General features: G+C 44.9%; 1 protein-coding gene across 13 annotated transcripts in view; it reads left to right on the top strand.

Moving 5' to 3' along the window:
* The window catches only part of PLEKHA6 (pleckstrin homology domain containing A6), a 335253-nt gene that overhangs the window by 276359 nt on the left and 39096 nt on the right, over nucleotides 1-19798 (top strand). For 8 of the 13 annotated variants that reach the window (XM_075335649.1, XM_075335651.1, XM_075335645.1 and 5 more), the window contains 8 exons: nucleotides 5179-5232; nucleotides 9193-9270; nucleotides 11113-11181; nucleotides 11284-11364; nucleotides 12619-12768; nucleotides 13169-13264; nucleotides 13343-13454; nucleotides 17884-18023. In XM_075335649.1, coding sequence (XP_075191764.1) covers nucleotides 5179-5232; nucleotides 9193-9270; nucleotides 11113-11181; nucleotides 11284-11364; nucleotides 12619-12768; nucleotides 13169-13264; nucleotides 13343-13454; nucleotides 17884-18023 — 780 coding nt within the window. The remainder of the gene's footprint in view (nucleotides 1-5178; nucleotides 5233-9192; nucleotides 9271-11112; nucleotides 11182-11283; nucleotides 11365-12618; nucleotides 12769-13168; nucleotides 13265-13342; nucleotides 13455-17883; nucleotides 18024-19798) is intronic. The other 5 variants (XM_075335653.1, XM_075335648.1, XM_075335652.1 and 2 more) reach the window with 3 other exon arrangements.

Genomic DNA, 19798 nt, shown 5'->3' with positions numbered 1-19798 from the left:
GTCCCTTAGAATAATATTGATCCGAGTGCTGCTCAATAAAGAATCAGAAAGCACTCATCCAATTAATACGATCATATGACCCTAGCCTAACACACAATTCTGAAGAATAGCTGGATCCACAATGTAGCAAATGTCTTATGTACTATTCATCCATTAAAATCATAACAAAATATTCCATTTTATGCATTATCTGCCCAATGTAATTATAGTCTTTCCTCTACAGCAGTGTTGCCCAATTCATTTTTCCAAGGGGCTTCATGAGAAGCCATGACTTTTATGGAGGGCCACACCAACAGGCTGAAATTAATGCTGCTTAATATTAATATATTAGTATTATTTACATTAGTATTATCACTTAATATTGAGAAGATTTAAAGGGAACCTGTCACCACTTTTTTGGCCTATAAGCTGTGGCCACCACCACAGGGCTCTTATATACAGTATTCTAACATGCTGTATATAAGAGCCCAGGCCGCTGTGAGAACATAAAAACACTTTTTAATACTTACCTAACGGTCGCGCGGTTGGCCATATGGGCGTCTCCGTTGTCCAGTGCCGGCGCCGGCTCTTTTGGCCATCTTCGTCCTCCTTCTTCTGTAGCCGGGGTGCATGACGCGTCTACGTCATACACACTTGCCGACATTCAGGTCCTGAGCAGGGCAGATCAAAGTATGTAGTGCGCCTGCGCAGGACCGGCGAGTGTGTATGACGTAGACTCTTTATGCACACAGGCTTCAGAAGGAGGACGAAGATGGCCAAAAGAGGCGGCGCCGGCACCGGACAGCAGAGATGCCCATAAGGCCCACCGCAGCGACCGTTTGGTAAGTATTATAAGTGTTAAGTGTTTTATGTTCTCACAGCGGCATGGGCTCTTATATACAGCATGTTAGAATGCTGAATATAAGAGCCCTGTGGTGGTGGCCGCAGCTTATACGCCAAAAAAGTGGTAACAGGTTCCCTTTAAGGCTATTGACTAGCTCCTACTGCTAATACATGTTACATTGCGGAGCATTGTACCCTGTATTCTTACCTGTAGTAGCTAATCAAAACCATTCAATTTACTGTTATTTAAAGAGTTTATAATTCATTCTGCTTCTGTTATTCATTCCTTGTACCTTGATCAGCAGCTTCCTCATAAAGTATGATGTATCCACACGCCTCCCCTATATACAGTATGATGTCCCCCACTCACAGTATGATGGACCTCATAGTCCTAAATACAGCATGATGACCTCTATAACCCACCACACAGTATGATGGCCGCAGAGCTCCAGGACAAAGTATGATCTCCCACAGCTCCTCAAATACAGTATGATGGTCGCAAAGCTCCAAAAACAGTATGATGGACATGACTCCCCAAACCGTATGATGTCCAACAAAACAACGCCTCCACCCCCACACATACACACAGTATGACGTTCCCAATCTAGTGACGTCATTGCACCTGCTGAGTCTCAGTCTAACAGGCTAAATGATGGAAGAGGGTGCCGATGACTCCATATCCCACCATTCAATTTAATTATATCTGTCTCATGAGGATGCAGATACTGTTGAAATTGTGTGCTGGGTGGAGAGATGTTTGGCAGTGGGCTCCTCCAGCTCACGGGGGGTACACCACTGTTTCTAAATAATGGCACCAGCTCTAAAACCAATACATCCAGTGCTCCAAGTCACTGCTTAAGAATATGACCCTGTCCGACATGAATTCAAATGTGGGTGTAGAAACCTGTAGGCCCAGTCAATGACGCCTATCTATATTTCAGAAATAGCTCAGAATTAATTTCCATAACATATGAGTTGCTCCAAAAGTGAAGCTTAATTTGCAGTCCCATGTACCCTGGTGGGGTGGAGTAGGCTAGCTCCATAACAATTTCCTGCTCTTCCTGTTACATGGCAGGACATCAGTGACACGTGACCTGTAATAACACTGATTTTCCACGTTGTCTGGGCTAAGGCTGAACGGCACATTTAGTCACTTAGTAATATTTATCAGGGTGACATCATGGTGCGAAGTTCTTATTATGATACCATATTACATTGGCCCAGGAGCCCTTGTGCAGTAATCACTTTTATGTCATTATTGTGTTCTCTATGCAGTGATGACTTTAAGGTCGGAGTTACCCTAAATTCCTTCCTTCATTTAGAATAGGTACTGTTCATGTTGATAACCAATAGGTTGTAATTGTGCATGAAAATACTTCATGGTTCATATAAACTCCTGCCCTTGGGTGGAAGAGTGCAGTCTACTTAGATTTTCTAAAAGCTTTTGCTTCACTGCCACATGGAAGGTTAAACTAAAGGATGTAAGCCTTGGGGAAGGTGAATAGGATACAGACGCATGAAAAGAGCAGAACAAGTGTATCCACACCAGTGTCTTAAGATGCAGAAGTGAGGGAAGTTATTCGAGGGTGGTGACAATGGAGAGTAATTTTTAAATGGATGTGAAGATATAATAGAATAGACATATAAGGCTATGTGCACACGTTGCATTTTTTCACGCGTTTACGCAGCATTTTAAACTGCAGCGTAAACGCATGTGTTCTGCGTCCCCAGCAAAGTCTATGACAATTAAGCAAATTCAATACGCATGTTGCGTTTTGATACGCAAGCGTTTTGGATGCCAGATTTTTTACAAAATCGATGCGTTTAAAAAAGCAACATGTCACTTCTTTTGTGCGTTTTGGTTGCATTTTCCACCCATTCAAATCGATGTCGCTCTCTCTCTCTCTTTCTCTCTCTCTTTTTCTCTGTGTCTCTCTCTCTTTCTGTCTCTCTGTCTCTCTCTCTCTGTGTCTCTCTCTCTCTGTCTCTCTCTCTCTCTATCTTGTCTCTCTTTCATACTCACCAATTACCGTCGCAGCGCTGCACAGCTGTCACACTGCTCTGGTGGCTTCTCCTGCTTTTGATGAAAATGCCGGCCGCTCATTATTCCATCTCATATTCACTGCTTCCCCCGCCCACCGGTGCCTATGATTGGTTGCATTCAGATTAGCCCCCACGCTGAGTGACAACTGTCTCACTGCAACCAATCACAGCTGCCGGTGGGCGGGTCTATATTCTGCAGTAAAAAAAATAATTAAAAAAAAACAAAAACGACGTGTGGTCCCCTCCAATTTTGATACCAGCTAAAGTAAGCTCACACGGCTGAAGGCTGGTATTCTCAGGATGGGGAGCCCCATGTTATGGGGAGCTCCCCAGCCTAAAAATATCAGCCAGCAGCCACCCGGAATTGCCACATCCATTAGATGCGACAGTCCCGGGACTCTACCCGGCTCATCCCAAATTGCCCTGGTGCGGTGGCAATCGGGGTAATAAGGAGTTAATGGCAGCCCAGCTGCCACTAAGTCCCAGGTTAATCATGGCAGGCGTCTATGAGACACCCGACATGATTAATCTGTAAGTTAAAGAAAATAAACACATACACCCAAGAAATCCTTTATTTGGAATAAAAGATAAAAAATATTACCCTCTTTCACCACTTTATTAAAATCCCCAAACACCCCTCCAGGTCTGATGTAATCCACACGAGGTCCCACGACGCATCCAGGTCTGCTACATGAAGCTGACAGGAGCGACCATAGAGCACAACCGCTCTCTGTCAGCTCCATGGAGCAACTGAAGTGATTTACGCTGTCAGCGATGACGTCACTCAGCTTACCCGTGGCCACCGCTGTATCCTCCAACTGTCTCAGGTGGAGGACTACAGTTGTGGCCGCGGGTAACCTGAGTGACTGCACCGCTGATCGCGTGGCTCACTCAGGTGACCCGCGGGCGGCTATAGCTGGAGTCCTCCAACTGTGACAGCAAGTCGCCCGAGTGACTGAAGTGAGACCCGCGATCAGCGGTGCCCTCACTCAGGTGATTTGCGGTGATCGGGCGGAGGACTCCAGCTGGCTGTGGGTAACCTGAGTGACGGCACCGCTGATCGCGTGGCTCACTTCAGTCACTCAGGGGATTTGCGGTCACCGGTGAGTCCTTCACCGGTGACCGCAAATAAGGCCGCAGCACACAGACAGAGCCGCGCGATGACCATGAAGTCAGGTGAAATTCATCTGAGTTCATTCTGATCGAGCGGCTCTGTCTCCCAGCCATGTTCTATGGGGATGTAGCAGAGCCGAGTGGGAACGCACTGTCAAAAATGCATCCAAAACTCATTAAAAATGCATCCAAAATGCAGTGTTTTGGATGCGTTTTGAAATGCACATGCAGTGACAAAATGCTGCGTTTTATTTGTCACGCCAGAACGCAACGTGCGCACATACCCTAAAGGTGGATGGGAGCAATCTTATAGATATGTCTACAATGTAAAGACCAATGGAAGAATTGTACAGCTACCAATAGCGGGCCCTACCATACTCGGGTGCTCGTAACGAGCAGTATGATGCTTGGATGTGTGTGTTTCAAGCACCCAAGTATAATAGAAGTCAATGAATGGGGGGCTCAAGCATTTTTCAGGGAAATCTCCTGGAAGAATGCTCTAGGCCCCATTGACTTCCATTATACACCTGAGAATGGTAGTGCTCACTCATCAATATTCATTTTGTGTATTACTCACTCATGTGTACCACAGATAACATTGAGCAAATGCCCAATAAGATGGCACTGTGGCGAATCGCTGACTTCAGATCCCTGGCAATGTTGTTAATCCTTTTTAGGGGGCTACAGTTTCCCTGAGGTTCTAATCATGATTCCAGCATCCATATGACTATTCCTTTTCAATTTAAGCATTATTATGCAGGATATCTTGGAAATGGAGGATTTGGGACTGATAATGTCTATGATCCTCAAATTCTATATACTAGTAAAGGAGCCCAAATAGCCCTTATATTTATATGGGGGGGGGGGGGATTTAAATTGTGTCATAAATGTTTGTATCCCGTGTGTCCTGTTCATGGGTCTACCATGTCTAGTGTTTAGGATGCTCTGTACATGTTGCACGCATTGTCACGTGTGCTATAAATCCCACCGTGTGCAGTATGGATTGCATGGCTTGTTATCTTCCCTTCCCTGCTTTAGCGCTTTTTGCACTTTTTAGCTTGCCAGTTTTCTGTTCCTCCAGGCATTGCATAATAGCACTTTATTATTCAGTAATTTGGGGTTGGAGGCGCCCAGCTTTTGCTCTGCTTTGCCTTTTTAACCCTGTGTTTGTCTCCTGCCGCTGCTCCCCCTTCCCCACAGGATGAAATGTTAGATCTTCAGTTACAGAGGCATCTTGATTTTTTGGATCAGCAGGTAGGAAGTCACAAAGCTATGTCCATTTCTGCCTAAAGTGTGTGGGTGTCCCTGTGACCCAGTGTCTGACCTTCTGTCCCTCTGTTTCTTAGATTGTGTGATGCATAGCCCTTGTGACAGTGTGTCCCTGCTTGTAAGAATTTATTACATTGTCAGTATATATAAGCAAGTGTGAATGAAAAAACATGCAAGTAAAAGTATCACATGGTAATACAGGATTCGATTTAAAGGGAATCTGTCACCAGGAAAAAAAAAAACCTGCTGCCATGTAGTCCGCCATTTTTCATTTTATGCACAGTGTACCAGAAAGCTGCCAATCAGTGCTATGGGCATGGCTATACAGAGCTCAGCTTTCAGACAACTGCTAGATCTACAGCACATAAAACAGAGATTTCATTTAAGCAAGTAGCCAGTAAGTGACACTTCTCTGGAGTCAGTGTATCTGCCCCTACATTATGCTGCTCTCAGATGGAGTCGCAAAATCCTGGTGACAGATTCCCTATAAAGGTGTCAGTCTCAAGCTGGATTTACATTGACCTATTATCATGACTGACCATTCTTCGGATCATTCTTTTCCTGATAAATTTCACCCGGCAAATGAGCAAAGTGTTAGATTGTCAAGTGAAATTATTTTTAAGGAGTCATAAAAAATCATCATTCTTGACAGCACATATCCTGTGTAAATAGGACGTGTGCTGCCGAGAAAATGTGCAGTGTGTGAGCAAAGAATGAACTGATCTTTCTTCGTACGTAGGAAACGAGGTCTACCCGTCTGAGGGTCCATATACACTGCCTGATGCACACTATTAAATGATCACCATCTGGCAACATGCTTGGCAGTCGGCAGTCGTTAATAGCCTGTTTACAGAGGCTGACCCGGCTTCAGAAGCTCACTGAACCATCTGTAGTAGATCATTCATGCACATAGGCTGCCATTGTCCTTGCAGTGGAGATTCTGGTTACAAAGGAACATGCAATGTTGAGCGTTTGTGGAGCACAAAAGATTATTTTGCTCCGTAATCGGATGGTCGGAATCCTGTTTGCATTGCTCGATTATGGCACATGCTCATTCCCAATAATCATAAGTGTAAATGGACCTTAATAGGCTATTAAATGGCTGCCAATCAGCAAGCAAGTAGGCAATCTGCAATTGTTCAGTGGCAGAGTCAGGCCTAAGCCACACGGCATGAAAATCGGCGCGAGTAGAGTGCGATAAAACATCGCATTCCACTCGGACCAATATTAGCCTGTGTCAGCACCCATGAGCGCTTATTTTCTCAGCCCTAATCGGACCGGGAAAACAATCGCAGCATGCTGCCACTGTAATGCGATCCTGTTTTCTCTTGCACCCATTCAAGTCTATGGGGCAAGAGAAAAATCACACTGCACTTGCAGTACACCGGTGTAATGTGAGTGCAGAGCGAGAATGGCAATAACCGGCTACGGAGGAGAGAGGGAGATAAATCCCTCCCTCCCCTCCGCAGCGCTGGCCCGCCCCTCCTCAGGGCCGGCCCTCCCCCCGCAGCTGAGGTCTGCTCGGACCTCAGTCGCAGGGACACTTGCATGACACTCGGCTCTGCTGTACTGCCAGCGTGAGCCGAGTGTCATGCGAGGATCGCATTAGTCCCTCGTGTGGCCCCGGCCTCATAGTAGAAGAGGTCACCCAGGTAAAGAACTAGAGGTAAAGGGTTTTTTGTCCACAGACATCTGAGTTGACTTCTGTCCAGGCAAGAAAGTACATACAGTGGGATGGAGGTGACATAAAAAATAACAAGGAAAAAAATTACCAAAGGTATTGCCTGCTTTGGAAAGTTGTTTTTAAAAGGGATCCCTGATTGAATAAATACTTGATGTCTATCCCAGGAGATTGTCATCTGTTAATTTAGAATTCCATAAAAAGGTATTTAAAATGGGATTTCTTAACCAGGTTACACCCTTAAATACTTGAATATATAATATTTGTTAGGAGATTAGCACTTCGAAATACAGGGAACACAGAGAATTAAGAATCTGTGCAATCATTTATAAAGCCTCATCAAAGGTAGAGCTTAAAAATGTGCACATTAAAGGCTAAATGCGCAACGGCTCACAGCATCCAGATTTGCAGAATACTCCACAGGGTGAGTTAGGGCCCATTCCCACTGGCCGATAAATGGGAATTAGCGTTTAGACAGAAATAAACAGTATAGCAATCACCGGTCACTCATTCGTTGGCTAAAATGATTTGTAAGCATACTTCAGAATGATCATTCTCGGTAGCACATCATCTTACATAAACAGTATGTGCTGCTGAGAACCGATGGGCACAGAACTATACAGTAGAATGATCGTTTTGTGATCATGGGAATGTGCTTGACCTATCTAAGGGCCGTTTCAGATCAGCGGTATTCTGCCGCACTCCCAGATCCGGCACAGGGGCAGTATAGTACAATACAGTTCACTGACCAGCTGCGGGCACATGCGGTCATGTGACAGCATGTGACGGGGTTTGCCGCACTGTCTGTGAACTGTAATGTACTGTACTGCCCCTGTGCCGGATCTGCGAGTGCGGCAGAATACCGCTGATGTGAAACGGCCCTTAGGAAGCCATTAAATACTGCAATTTGGCTGGCATGTAGCTGTTCGGTGGTCATTTAATAGCTTTGGTCAGCCCGTCTAATTGGGTCTTTAGAATGGACCAGCATGACATGCACACTGCTGCTCCATTGATAGTCTAGTGGCCTGATGAAGTGTTGCACCATTAAAGCATAACCGTCATTTTACATTTTTTTTCATAAATCAATAGTAAACATGAGATTAATCAACTGTGTAATATATCTTATCAGGGAAATATGCTTCTTTCTCTGTCAGAATTGATCAGTCATTAGCAAAATTCCCAATTCTGAGGTCAAATCTGCTAGGAGACGCTAGAGGGAGGAGCTAGAGGCAAAGGGAGGGGATAAAGGCAGAGGGAGGAGCTATATGTAGAAGGAGGAGCTAAAGGGGAGGGGATAAAGGCAGAGGGAGGAGCTATATGCAGAAGGAGGAGCTAGAGGGGTGAGCTGGAGGGGATAAAGGCAGAGGAAGGACATATATGTGGAAGGAGGAGCTAAAGAGGGGATAAAGGCAGAGGGAGGAACTAGATGTGGAATGAGGAGCTGGAGGCAAAGGGAGGGGATAAAGGCAGAGGGAGGAACTAGATGTGGAAGGAGGAGCTAAAGGGGAGGGGCTAAAGGCAGAGGGAGGAACTAGATGTGGAAGGAGTAGCTAAAGAGGAGGGGATAAAGGCAGAGGGAGGGGCTATATGCAGACGGAGGAGCTAGAGGGGTGAGCTAGAGGCAAAGGGAGGGGATAAAGGCAGAGGAAGGACATATATGTGGAAGGAGGAGCTAAAGAGGGGATAAAGGCAGAGGGAGGAACTAGATGTGGAAGGAGGAGCTAAAGGGGAGTGGATAAAGTCAGAGGGAGGGGCTATATGCAGGAGGAGGAGCTAGAGGGGTGAGCTAGAGGCAGAGGGAGGAGCTATATGTAGAAGGAGAAGCTAGAGCCATCTCCTATCTCAGAAATGGGAAAGTCTTCACAGAATACAGATTTTAGCTCAGAACTGAGCATTTGAAAATGACTGATCTTCTTCTACAGAAAGAAGTAAATTTGTCAGATAAGATACTGTATATTACAAAGTTGCTTATTTTCATGTGTGCTATTGATGTATGAAATAAAAAAAAGAAAAAGACCGTTCCGCTTTAAACTGTGATGCTCTGTTTATTATACTGAAACTTGTTATATTACTGGCATGATCTATGACTAATCTAGAGGAACATGTGACCCAGATTTCCAGATCCTTCTTTGCTCGCTAGGTTGTTCTACAGACCGCTATGTGTAATGTAGTGTAGCGCACAGTAGATGGCTCCTATAATGTCAGCGTGAATGCTGTGGCTGGACTTCTTCTTCATCCTCTGTTTCCCCCCTCACCTGCTGCAGATGAGTGAGAGTGAGACTTTGATCAGCATGGTGAATAACATGGTGCACTCCTCCCCCAGAGCACAGATCTTCATGCAAGTAAGAGAACACTTAAGTGTCACCTTCACTCTGCATGGCACAACCCATCCTCATCCCCATCAGATACAATACATTGACATCAGGGGATTGATTAATCAATTAACTACCTTCCCTCCCATTCAGTTAATACTGATTTCTCAGGTACTGCTATTATGTGCTCCTATACATGCCTCGAAGCTCATCTGTCACTAGATTTCACAATGTCAACTTTGTACATTAATTAATAGATTTTAATAGACTCACTAGGTTTTTGCCACCTTATCTGATAGTAGCGTAATGTCCAGTATGAGACTCTGACTTCAGTTGGTTGTCACTTACTGAGCTGATTTGTCTTCCATATCAGCAGGAGATTATCAGTAAAGGACTAGTAAACCTGCTGCCATGTAGTCCTCCATATTTATGATCTATGTATAACCCCACCCCACCATTAATTGGCAGCTTTCTGCCTATGCACAGTGTACTCAGAAATCTGTCAATCAGTGCTGTGGGCGGGGTTATGGAGAGCTCAGTATTCAGAGAACTGGTAGATAAAACAGGGATTTTTATCAAAATGACAGCCATCAGCCCAGTAAGTGATAATTAATTGGAATCAGGGTCTCTGCCCCTACATCATACTAGTCTCATGTAGTGGCAAAAACAATTTAAAAATATATATATATATATATATTTATTACTTGACATTAAAATGCTAATTTTAAAAATTTGTGGGTAAAACCTAAAAAAAAAGCATTATATCGCCATTCTGTCTCTTACTTTTCACTGTAAGTATACCAGCGTCATCAGATCTGTTTCATAATGTATGCAGTATATATTGTGAAATTTGGTGCCAGATCCTCTTTAAGTTGTAAAAATATGCACATTTGCAGTTAATAGCTATTAATGGCAAATAGAGGTGTCATTGTGTCATCCATGAGTGTCACACCACGCAGTGCCATTAACTTCCATAGAAAGATTAGAACTGGGATTAGCAAGTTGAAGGAATAACCTCCATAATGTTAGGTGTCATAAATAACTGCAGCATGTAATGATCGCTCTCGCCAGACATTAATCTGCCATTCAGGAGCTGAGTGACCTTATCTTATTAATTAGTTACCCTTGTAAAATAAGGCCTCATTCAGACATGACGTCAGCAATTGTTTTAGGCCAGTTTCACACATCCTTATTTTTGCCGGTTTCGCGGATCCGGCGCACTCCCGTACAGTGAATACAGTACAATGACAGCGCAACATGCGCCAGTCACGTGCTGTCATGTGACCGGCGCATGTGACCCGGAAGTTACAGCGCTGTCATTGTACTGTATTCACTGTACGGGAGCGCGCCGGATCCGCGAAACCGGCAAAAAGAAGGATGTGTGAAACTGGCCTTACGTGTGCAAAACATGGTATCGTCAGTGTGTGGTCAGTGATTATCATATATGAAAAAAACAATAATAAATGACAAAGCCTCTGATATCTATTACAGTGTTAATCGCGGACTGTATACTGACGCCATCTGTCCTCGGACTCATAGACTTGTATATGTCACTTGGGTTTATGATGGGAATCAAAAGCAGACAAGGGTCCGTGATTTTATTGTGGACACACTTGGGCAAAAAAACCCCAGACGTGAGCTACCCAATAGATTCTAATGGATACATGTTCTATAAGGGAAAAACACGGATAGATTATGTACCTGAAAAACCGACGTCTGAATGAGGCCCTACTAAAGCTTTCATTGTGAAATGTGGCTCGGCAGTACAGGTCACCCAGTTCCTGAAGTGACACATATGCTCCCATATACTGTATATTCCACATTGCTATTGACCAGTGCTGAGCGGACTTTTCTTGGGTTTCCTCTCGTTAGGTGTCTCCTTATGCAGATCCGTACAGAGAAGCTTTGCAGAGCTACAAAATTAATGAACAGGACACGGATGTAAGTTTTTTCCCTTTGTGAGAAGATCTAGATACCATAAGTGTGTGCTCCTCTGTAATCTGTAAGTTTTATCTCTGAAGACTTTCCATTTCTTTCTTCTAGAAGCTCCTGGGTAGGCTGTGTGAGCAGCACAAGGTGGTGAGGGAGCAGGACCGGCTGGTCCAGCAACTGCGAGCGGAGAAGGTAAGGGAGAAGTGTCACGAGGCTGAAGCTCGTGGGCGGCTGTAAGAAGGGGTCATGTATTTTGTGGCAACACCAAGATTGGATCCCATCAAAGCAAAGCAGAAAGTTTTCTTTGGGAAACGAATCCTTGCTATGTTTTCATGGGAGCTGATCCTGAACTTGATACAAAGCATACAGAAAGCGTCGGTGAGGAGACCAGAAACCTCTTGCTCTTAAGTATAGGGTTCACTATTAAGGCCAACAGTAGAACAAATAAAGCTTTCTAATGAGGACCTATCACCAGGTCAAACGTGGCCGGATTTTACTCTTGCTTTATTCCTGCTCTTCCCAGCAGTACTCCATTTTTTATTTTTTTTGAATACAGTCCTAGAATTATGGGCCTTTTTCCTTAGTGCTAATTTCTACAATGGGGCGGTGCTCACTGGATTCTCTGGGGGCGTGTGATTAGCATATTCTGCATAATTACCCTGTGAGCCACGCCTGTTTGGTAATGACCATAAAATTTAGCGCTGAATAAAAGCCCCATATTTCTGGAATCTGAATACTCATGGAGCAGCAAGAATAAAGTAAGCATAAAACCTGGCCACTATTAACCTGATGACAGGTGCTCATTAAGGATACTAGTCATTTCAGAAAGGGCACTGCCATCTACAGCCTCTAATTTGGGCATGACGTATCTGGAACATAGGACGCAGCAGCACGGACCTGCTTCAATCTGCTTTTAGGGGATACTAAGAAAGTGTACATTTTTATGATAAAAGGTAAATGGAAGCCTACATTGTAATTCCATTGCAGTCAATGACTTCTGTTGTGAGCACCTTGGTGTATCATGATCTCAAGACAAATTCTTCTTCCACAACAGGACCTGTCACTTGTAGTAAACATGTCACTTTTCCCTATATTAATGCTGCTGCTTTTCCTGAATCTGTCATTAATTTTCTCAGGTTTTTTTTCTCCTCTGCGTTCCTGAGATATGGCTTTCTCTTCCCTGTATGTAAATGTATTTTTCTCAGCCAAGTGGGCGTGATTTTTAAAAAGACTCCCATAGAGAAGAGGAGGATCATGCCCACTATTATACATAGGGCAGAGAGGACCATATCTCGGTAATGGAGATGCGCAGATCCAATCGAAAAACTGCCAGAAATGGGAATATGCAGGGAATGATACTGACACACAATAAACACCATACATATAAAGACCTATGAATGAGACATGGGTGGAGAATAACACCACAAATATTTGTCTCTCATTCAGGAAAGCCTGGAGAGTGCACTGATGGGAACTCACCAGGAGATGGAGATGTTCGGCAACCAGACGTCCTTTCCAGAGAAGTTACTGCATCGGAAGGAGTCTCTCCAGAACCAGCTGATCAGTATCCGAGTGGAGCTGTCCCAGGCCACCACGGTAAGGCACGCCGCGCCATTCATTACTATAAGAGCTTTTTAAATGTACCACTAATGCTAAAAGTATATTAGTTACTAAGAAAACTACAGGCCACACATCCCACAGGGTTAGTTATCTTCTCATGGCATGACCTGTCCCTGGAGTGACGAGGACAACATTGCAATTATTACATATGTCAGGGCTACTTGCATAATTTCATGACACGGTTCTTTGCAGAAATTGAAAGGGGAAATCTTACAAGTTATGCTCACCCACTCACATTACGACTCATTCAGAAAGACGTCAGATCCTTCAACTTCTGTCATTTTACATACCCAACGTCTACTTATCAAGGAACGTGAGCTTCTATTATCTTCTATTTACAGCCTGTAATGTGTCAGATGTGTCTCATGTATTGTAGGCATTGAACAATAGCAGCTTGGAGTACGAGGTGCTGGAGGGGGAGGTCTCCGCTTTACATGATGCTCTGTGGGAGCAGCTGAACCTTAACATCCAGGTAAGAAGAGCAGATACTCCGCGGAAAAAAGCAACACGTCAGAGCAAGCAATTCATGGAATGTATCCGGATTTTTCAGAACGAATTGATGAATAGACATATTCAGAGGGAAATCTGGAGGATTCAAGATGTAATGGAAGGCCTTAGGAAAAATAACCCCTCCAGGGGGACAGACACGGCCAAACACAGAGGTGAGTGTGAGCTCCAATTGTGTTATAGAGGGAATGGTAATAATCCCTCCAAAAAAGTCAGATATGCCTAATATGTTATGAAAAGGATGGTCCTAATTAAAGGAAAACTGGTGGGAGATTCCTACTGCCCAAACCACAAGCTGCATGAACCCGATACTCACTAAGCCATTGTCACCAGGTACAGTTAGGTCCAGAAATATTTGGACAGTGACACAAGTTTTGTTATTTTAGCTGTTTACAAAAACATGTTCAGAAATACAATTATATATATAATATGGGCTGAAAGTGCACACTCCCAGCTGCAATATGAGAGTTTTCACATCCAAATCGGAGAACGGGTTTAGGAATCATAGCTCTGTAATGCATAGCCTCCTCTTTTTCAAGGGACCAAAAGTAATTGGACAAGGGACTCTAAGGGCTGCAATTAACTCTGAAGGCGTCTCCCTCGTTAACCTGTAATCAATGAAGTAGTTAAAAGGTCTGGGGTTGATTACAGGTGTGTGGTTTTGCATTTGGAAGCTGTTGCTGTGACCAGACAACATGCGGTCTAAGGAACTCTCAATTGAGGTGAAGCAGAACATCCTGAGGCTGAAAAAAAAGAAAAAATCCATCAGAGAGATAGCAGACATGCTTGGAGTAGCAAAATCAACAGTCGGGTACATTCTGAGAAAAAAGGAATTGACTGGTGAGCTTGGGAACTCAAAAAGGCCTGGGCGTCCACGGATGACAACAGTGGTGGATGATCGCCGCATACTTTCTTTGGTGAAGAAGAACCCGTTCACAACATCAACTGAAGTCCAGAACACTCTCAGTGAAGTAGGTGTATCTGTCTCTAAGTCAACAGTAAAGCGAAGACTCCATGAAAGTAAATACAAAGGGTTCACATCTAGATGCAAACCATTCATCAATTCCAAAAATAGACAGGCCAGAGTTAAATTTGCTGAAAAACACCTCATGAAGCCAGCTCAGTTCTGGAAAAGTATTCTATGGACAGATGAGACAAAGATCAACCTGTACCAGAATGATGGGAAGAAAAAAGTTTGGAGAAGAAAGGGAACGGCACATGATCCAAAGCACACCACATCCTCTGTAAAACATGGTGGAGGCAACGTGATGGCATGGGCATGCATGGCTTTCAATGGCACTGGGTCACTTGTGTTTATCGATGACATAACAGCAGACAAGAGTAGCCGGATGAATTCTGAAGTGTACCGGGATATACTTTCAGCCCAGATTCAGCCAAATGCCGCAAAGTTGATCGGACGGCGCTTCATAGTACAGATGGACAATGACCCCAAGCATACAGCCAAAGCTACCCAGGAGTTCATGAGTGCAAAAAAGTGGAACATTCTGCAATGGCCAAGTCAATCACCAGATCTTAACCCAATTGAGCATGCATTTCACTTCCTCAAATCCAGACTTAAGACGGAAAGACCCACAAACAAGCAAGACCTGAAGGCTGCGGCTGTAAAGGCCTGGCAAAGCATTAAGAAGGAGGAAACCCAGTGTTTGGTGATGTCCATGGGTTCCAGACTTAAGGCAGTGATTGCCTCCAAAGGATTCGCAACAAAATATTGAAAATAAAAATATTTTGTTTGGGTTTGGTTTATTTGTCCAATTACTTTTGACCTCCTAAAATGTGGAGTGTTTGTAAAGAAATGTGTACAATTCCTACAATTTCTATCAGATATTTTTGTTCAAACCTTCAAATTAAACGTTACAATCTGCACTTGAATTCTGTTGTTGAGATTTCATTTCAAATCCAATGTGGTGGCATGCAGAGCCCAACTCGCGAAAATTGTGTCACTGTCCAAATATTTCTGGACCTAACTGTATGTCTTACACAAAAACGCTGTGAAGTTTGAGAGAATACACACTTTTACAAGACGGCAGAGACAATGAGCCTTGGAAGGTTAGTCCTCGTCCAAGGCTGGTCCTGGCTGCTTCTCCTAGACTGTACACTTTGCGTTTTTTCATGCGTTTACGCAGCGTTTTAAACTGCAGCGTAAATACATGCGTTCTGCGTCCCCAGCAAAGTCTATGACAATTTGCAAAGTCCATGCTCACGTTGCGTTTTAAAACGCAGCCTTTTGGATGCCAAATTTTTGACAAAATTGATGCGTTCTAAAAAGCAACATGTCACTTCTTTTGTGCGTTCTGGATGCGTTTCCCTCTTTTTCTGTGGTAGAGCAAGCATCCAGAACGCATCCATTCTACATCCATTCTGCATTCAAAATACATCCAAAACATAGCATTTTGGATGCGTTTTGAAACGCACATGCAGTGACAAAACGCTGCGTTTTATTTGTCACTCCAGAACGCAACATGCGCACATACCCTTAGGCCATGTACACACATTGAGTATTTGGGGAGTTTTTATTTGTAAGGCAAAACCAGGCGAGGTAAAAAAATGCAGACATGGTGACTGTGTTTCTATTATACTTTTCCTCTGATTGTTCCACTCCTGGTTTTGGCTTATAAATACTGATCTAAAAGACTGACCAGATACTCCAGGTGTGCATGTGGCCTTAGATAGAGAACTGTCAGTCTAGGAGAAAAGCCACTGAGCACCTGCCACTTGGACTAATCATCCGTGATGCATAATCCTCACCAATTTTTCAAAGTGTGTTTTCTTTAAAATGTGACAGCATTTCACAATAATACATATCTGGCTGCAATAGCGCAGCAAGTGTCTGAGTCATGGTGCCTGTGGTATGTGCAGCACAGACATACTGTCAGGTTCCCTGTAAAGTATTAGTCATGACATTACCAATAAAGCACTTACATTAGCAGCCAAAACACTTTAGTGTTGGGCAAGTTAAAGGGTTACTCTCATCTTAAGGATCCAGTCCCAATATGTAGTAGGTGTAATAATAATAATACCAAATCCCTGCACTTAGAAATGTAGTATAGTTCTCCTGATATAGCCATGACTCTTCCCTCATGTGAAGGGCATTGCAGCTTAGGTGTTCATGGTTACGACCACTAATATAGTGAATATAGTGACAGTTAATTGCTCATGGTCGTAGCATGGATACCTGAGCTGCAATGCCCTGCAAATGAGGTAAGAGACTTGTGTGGCGCCCCTGAGGCGTCAGTCGCCACAGTGTACTGCATCTCACCAAAGGTGCAGTATTCATCCTGGGTAAGGAGGAGGTCAGTGCCGGTTCACAACATCCACAACCACAAGCCAGTTGCCCTCTCACCGGGACAGGGTTAAGGAAGAGTCCTTTAGGATGGTCACCATATCATCTAGGGCCTCCCACTCACTATATCTGGGGCTCGAGTGGGCGGGGCGACTGATCAGGGGAGTAGGAGCCAGACACAGAAACTCAGAGAGTCGTCATAACCGGGGAACTAAGTGAGACAGAGGAGAATACGGTCGCTGAGGGGAAAGCTAATGGCTCCCTCAGGACCGGCGCACATCTCAGGGTGCAGAGCCCTAGGCTGGTGGGCACTTCAAGGCCTGCCAGTAGATTCCGCCGGGTGAAGCATTTCAAGTCCTCTGGCCTACAACAGCGCCTGGGGCAAAGCAGCTTATAGAGTCAGGAGTCGTGACCATAGGGCGACCCATCGCGCTGCCTGCTTTACGGGACGGGGAACATAGCCACCCCCAGGACTTGGGTCCCTGTGGAACTTCAAGTCGCAGGGACTCACACAACAGAGCGCAGGAAGGAAGGACTCATGAAGTATCCCTCTGGTACCAGCCCTCGAACTATCCGGGATTGTCTGGAGCCCATCACAGCGGAGTCTGGCACTCCAACGTCAGGAGCAACTCAGTGAGTAAACACCTTAAACTGCAACTGCTGTGTCGTCTGATCCTTCCTGCACCCCGCGCTTCCTACACTGGGGTGGCCAACTACCCCCAACATCCTCCCTGGGGCCTAGCTCTGCCTGTAGAGAGCTGCAACATCCGAGCTGCGTTACTATCCGCCCCAGCAGAGAGAGACTTTTCCGCAGTGGCGGCTCCCATACCTGGCCTACCACAGGTGGCGTCACAAAAGACAACTGCTTCCATCACCACCATCATCCCCCTCATCATTTGGTTGACACCGAGGGATCACTGAGCCGGGCCAGGCCACTGTGACAACTCAAAACCCCCAAACGGACCGGTGCCTAGTAATTCCCAAGACCCCGCGGGCACGTCACTTGGCTATGTCAGAACTATAATACATTTCTAATTGGAGGTTTTTGCTATTATTATTACACCTACTACATATTGGGATAGGATCTTGGAGATGGGAATAACCCTTTAAATTCTTTAACTGCAGATCACTGTTATATTAAATCTATTATTATGTATACTTATTTATTATGAACAATAGAGGTAATCCCTTTGAATGCTTTTATTGATTCACTGTAGTTTTTTACATGTTCCCTCTATTTGTCCTTACTTTATTCCATCACTGATCTGTGTCTTTTCCCACAGTAGTTGCAGGACCTTCAACCACATTCACCTCTAATAGTCCGGCCAGCCCTTTGAGCTCTGCCAGTCTCACCAGCCCCCTCAGCCCATTCTCTCTCATCTCAGGATCTCAGGGATCACCCACTAAGCATACTACAAGTGAAGTAAGTGGATAGATTTCCTATTATACGCATGTGCTAATGATTTAGATAGAAGAACCTGCTGGTGTTCATTGTTATCACCACCAGAGGGCAGCGCACTCTTACTATTACAACACTTTTTAAGTTTCCCTTGTATTTTCTTCTACTTGATTCTTATATACTGTATATATTGCATTGGGCCACTTAGCTAGTTAATTCAGAGATTGATCCCATTTACTTCATTACTAATTATTTCAGCAGAAAACAATTTCTTAAATTCATGTTTGTATCTGGGAAAAGATAGTTTTGACTTTTATCAGTACTGCAAATTAAAGGGGTTTCCAGACACTTGAAGCAATTGAACCTTCCAGTATACTTTTCATGTAACATTTTGAAGATTTATGCTTCCTGCCAGTAGATAAAAACATTTATTGTTCACATTGAGAAGTTATATCTAGTGATGAGCGAGCACTACCATGCTCGGGTGCTCAGTACTCATTAAGAGCAGATTGATGCTCGGATGGCCGCAACTCAAGTCCCCAAGTACAATGGAAGTCAGAGGTGGACTCGAGCATTTTTCTGGGAAATCTTCTGGAAAAATGCTCACATCCCCCATTGACTTCCATTATACTTAGATACTCAAGTCGCGCCCATTGCCAGTACCGAGCACCCAAGCATGGTAGAGCTCACTCATCACTAGTGCAAACCTCTTCTAATCACATCTTACTCATACAACTGATGGGCTTCTGGGTGAAACACAGTAGCAGCACCTCAACTTTTATCCTAGAGGAGACCTATCAAGGGTGACACATTGTAAAGGCCGTTATACACTTTAGATCAGGGGTCTCAAACACGCGGCCCGCGGGCCGCATGCGGCCCTTCAGGTGGCTTCTTGCGGCCCGCTGGCCTGTGGACCCGGTAAAGATGGCGACCGGTGCAAGAGGCCGCAGCCTCCAGCTATCTATTTCAGTTTACAGTTTTGCCTTTGCCGGGCACAGTAAAGTTCTCGCTGCAGAACACAATAACAGCCGCCTGCCAATCAGAGGCAAGCACCTGCTCCATATGACCTCAGATGCTTACCTGTGATTGGCCAGTGGCTGTTGTGCAGTGAGAACTGCTCTGAGTGGTCTGCACGCGCCGGCAGAAAGTTCAGCAGTGACAGGCAGGAGCTGTGATCATTATCGGGTCCACATGCCTGCGTGCTGCTGAGCCGACGGAGGATAGGTGAGCAGAATGTTTTTGTGTGTTTCTGTGTGTTTCTGCCGCTGGCTGAGCCTGCACAGGGTGTGTGTGTGTGTGTGTGTGTGTGTGTGTGTCAGCTGAGGCTGCACAGGGGGTGTGTGTGTGTGTGTGTTTCTGCTGCTGGCTGAGCCTGCACAGGGTGTGTGTGTGTGTGTGTGTGTGTGTGTGTCAGCTGAGGCTGCACAGGGTGTGTGTGTGTGTGTGTGTGTGTGTTTCTGCTGCTGGCTGAGGCTGCACAGGGTGTGTGTGTGTGTGTGTGTGTGTGTGTCAGCTAAGGCTGCACAGGGGGTGTGTGTGTGTGTGTGTGTGTGTGTGTGTGTTTCTGCTGCTGGCTGAGGCTGCACATGGTGTGTGTGTGTGTGTGTGTGTGTGTTTCTGCTGCTGGCTGAGGCTGCACAGGGTGTGTGTGTGTGTGTCAGCTGAGGCTGCACAGGGGGTGTGTGTGTGTCTGTTTCTGCTGCTGGCTGAGGCTGCACAGGGTGTGTGTGTGTGTGTGTGTGTGTGTGTGTTAGCTGAGGCTGCACAGGGTGTGTTTGTGTGTTAGCTGAGGCTGCACA

Source organism: Anomaloglossus baeobatrachus, chromosome 2, assembly GCF_048569485.1.
Source record: "Anomaloglossus baeobatrachus isolate aAnoBae1 chromosome 2, aAnoBae1.hap1, whole genome shotgun sequence".
Taxonomy (NCBI): domain Eukaryota; kingdom Metazoa; phylum Chordata; class Amphibia; order Anura; family Aromobatidae; genus Anomaloglossus; species Anomaloglossus baeobatrachus.
Note: the sequence above shows the minus strand (reverse complement) of the source record. Positions and strands in the feature narration are given on the sequence as shown.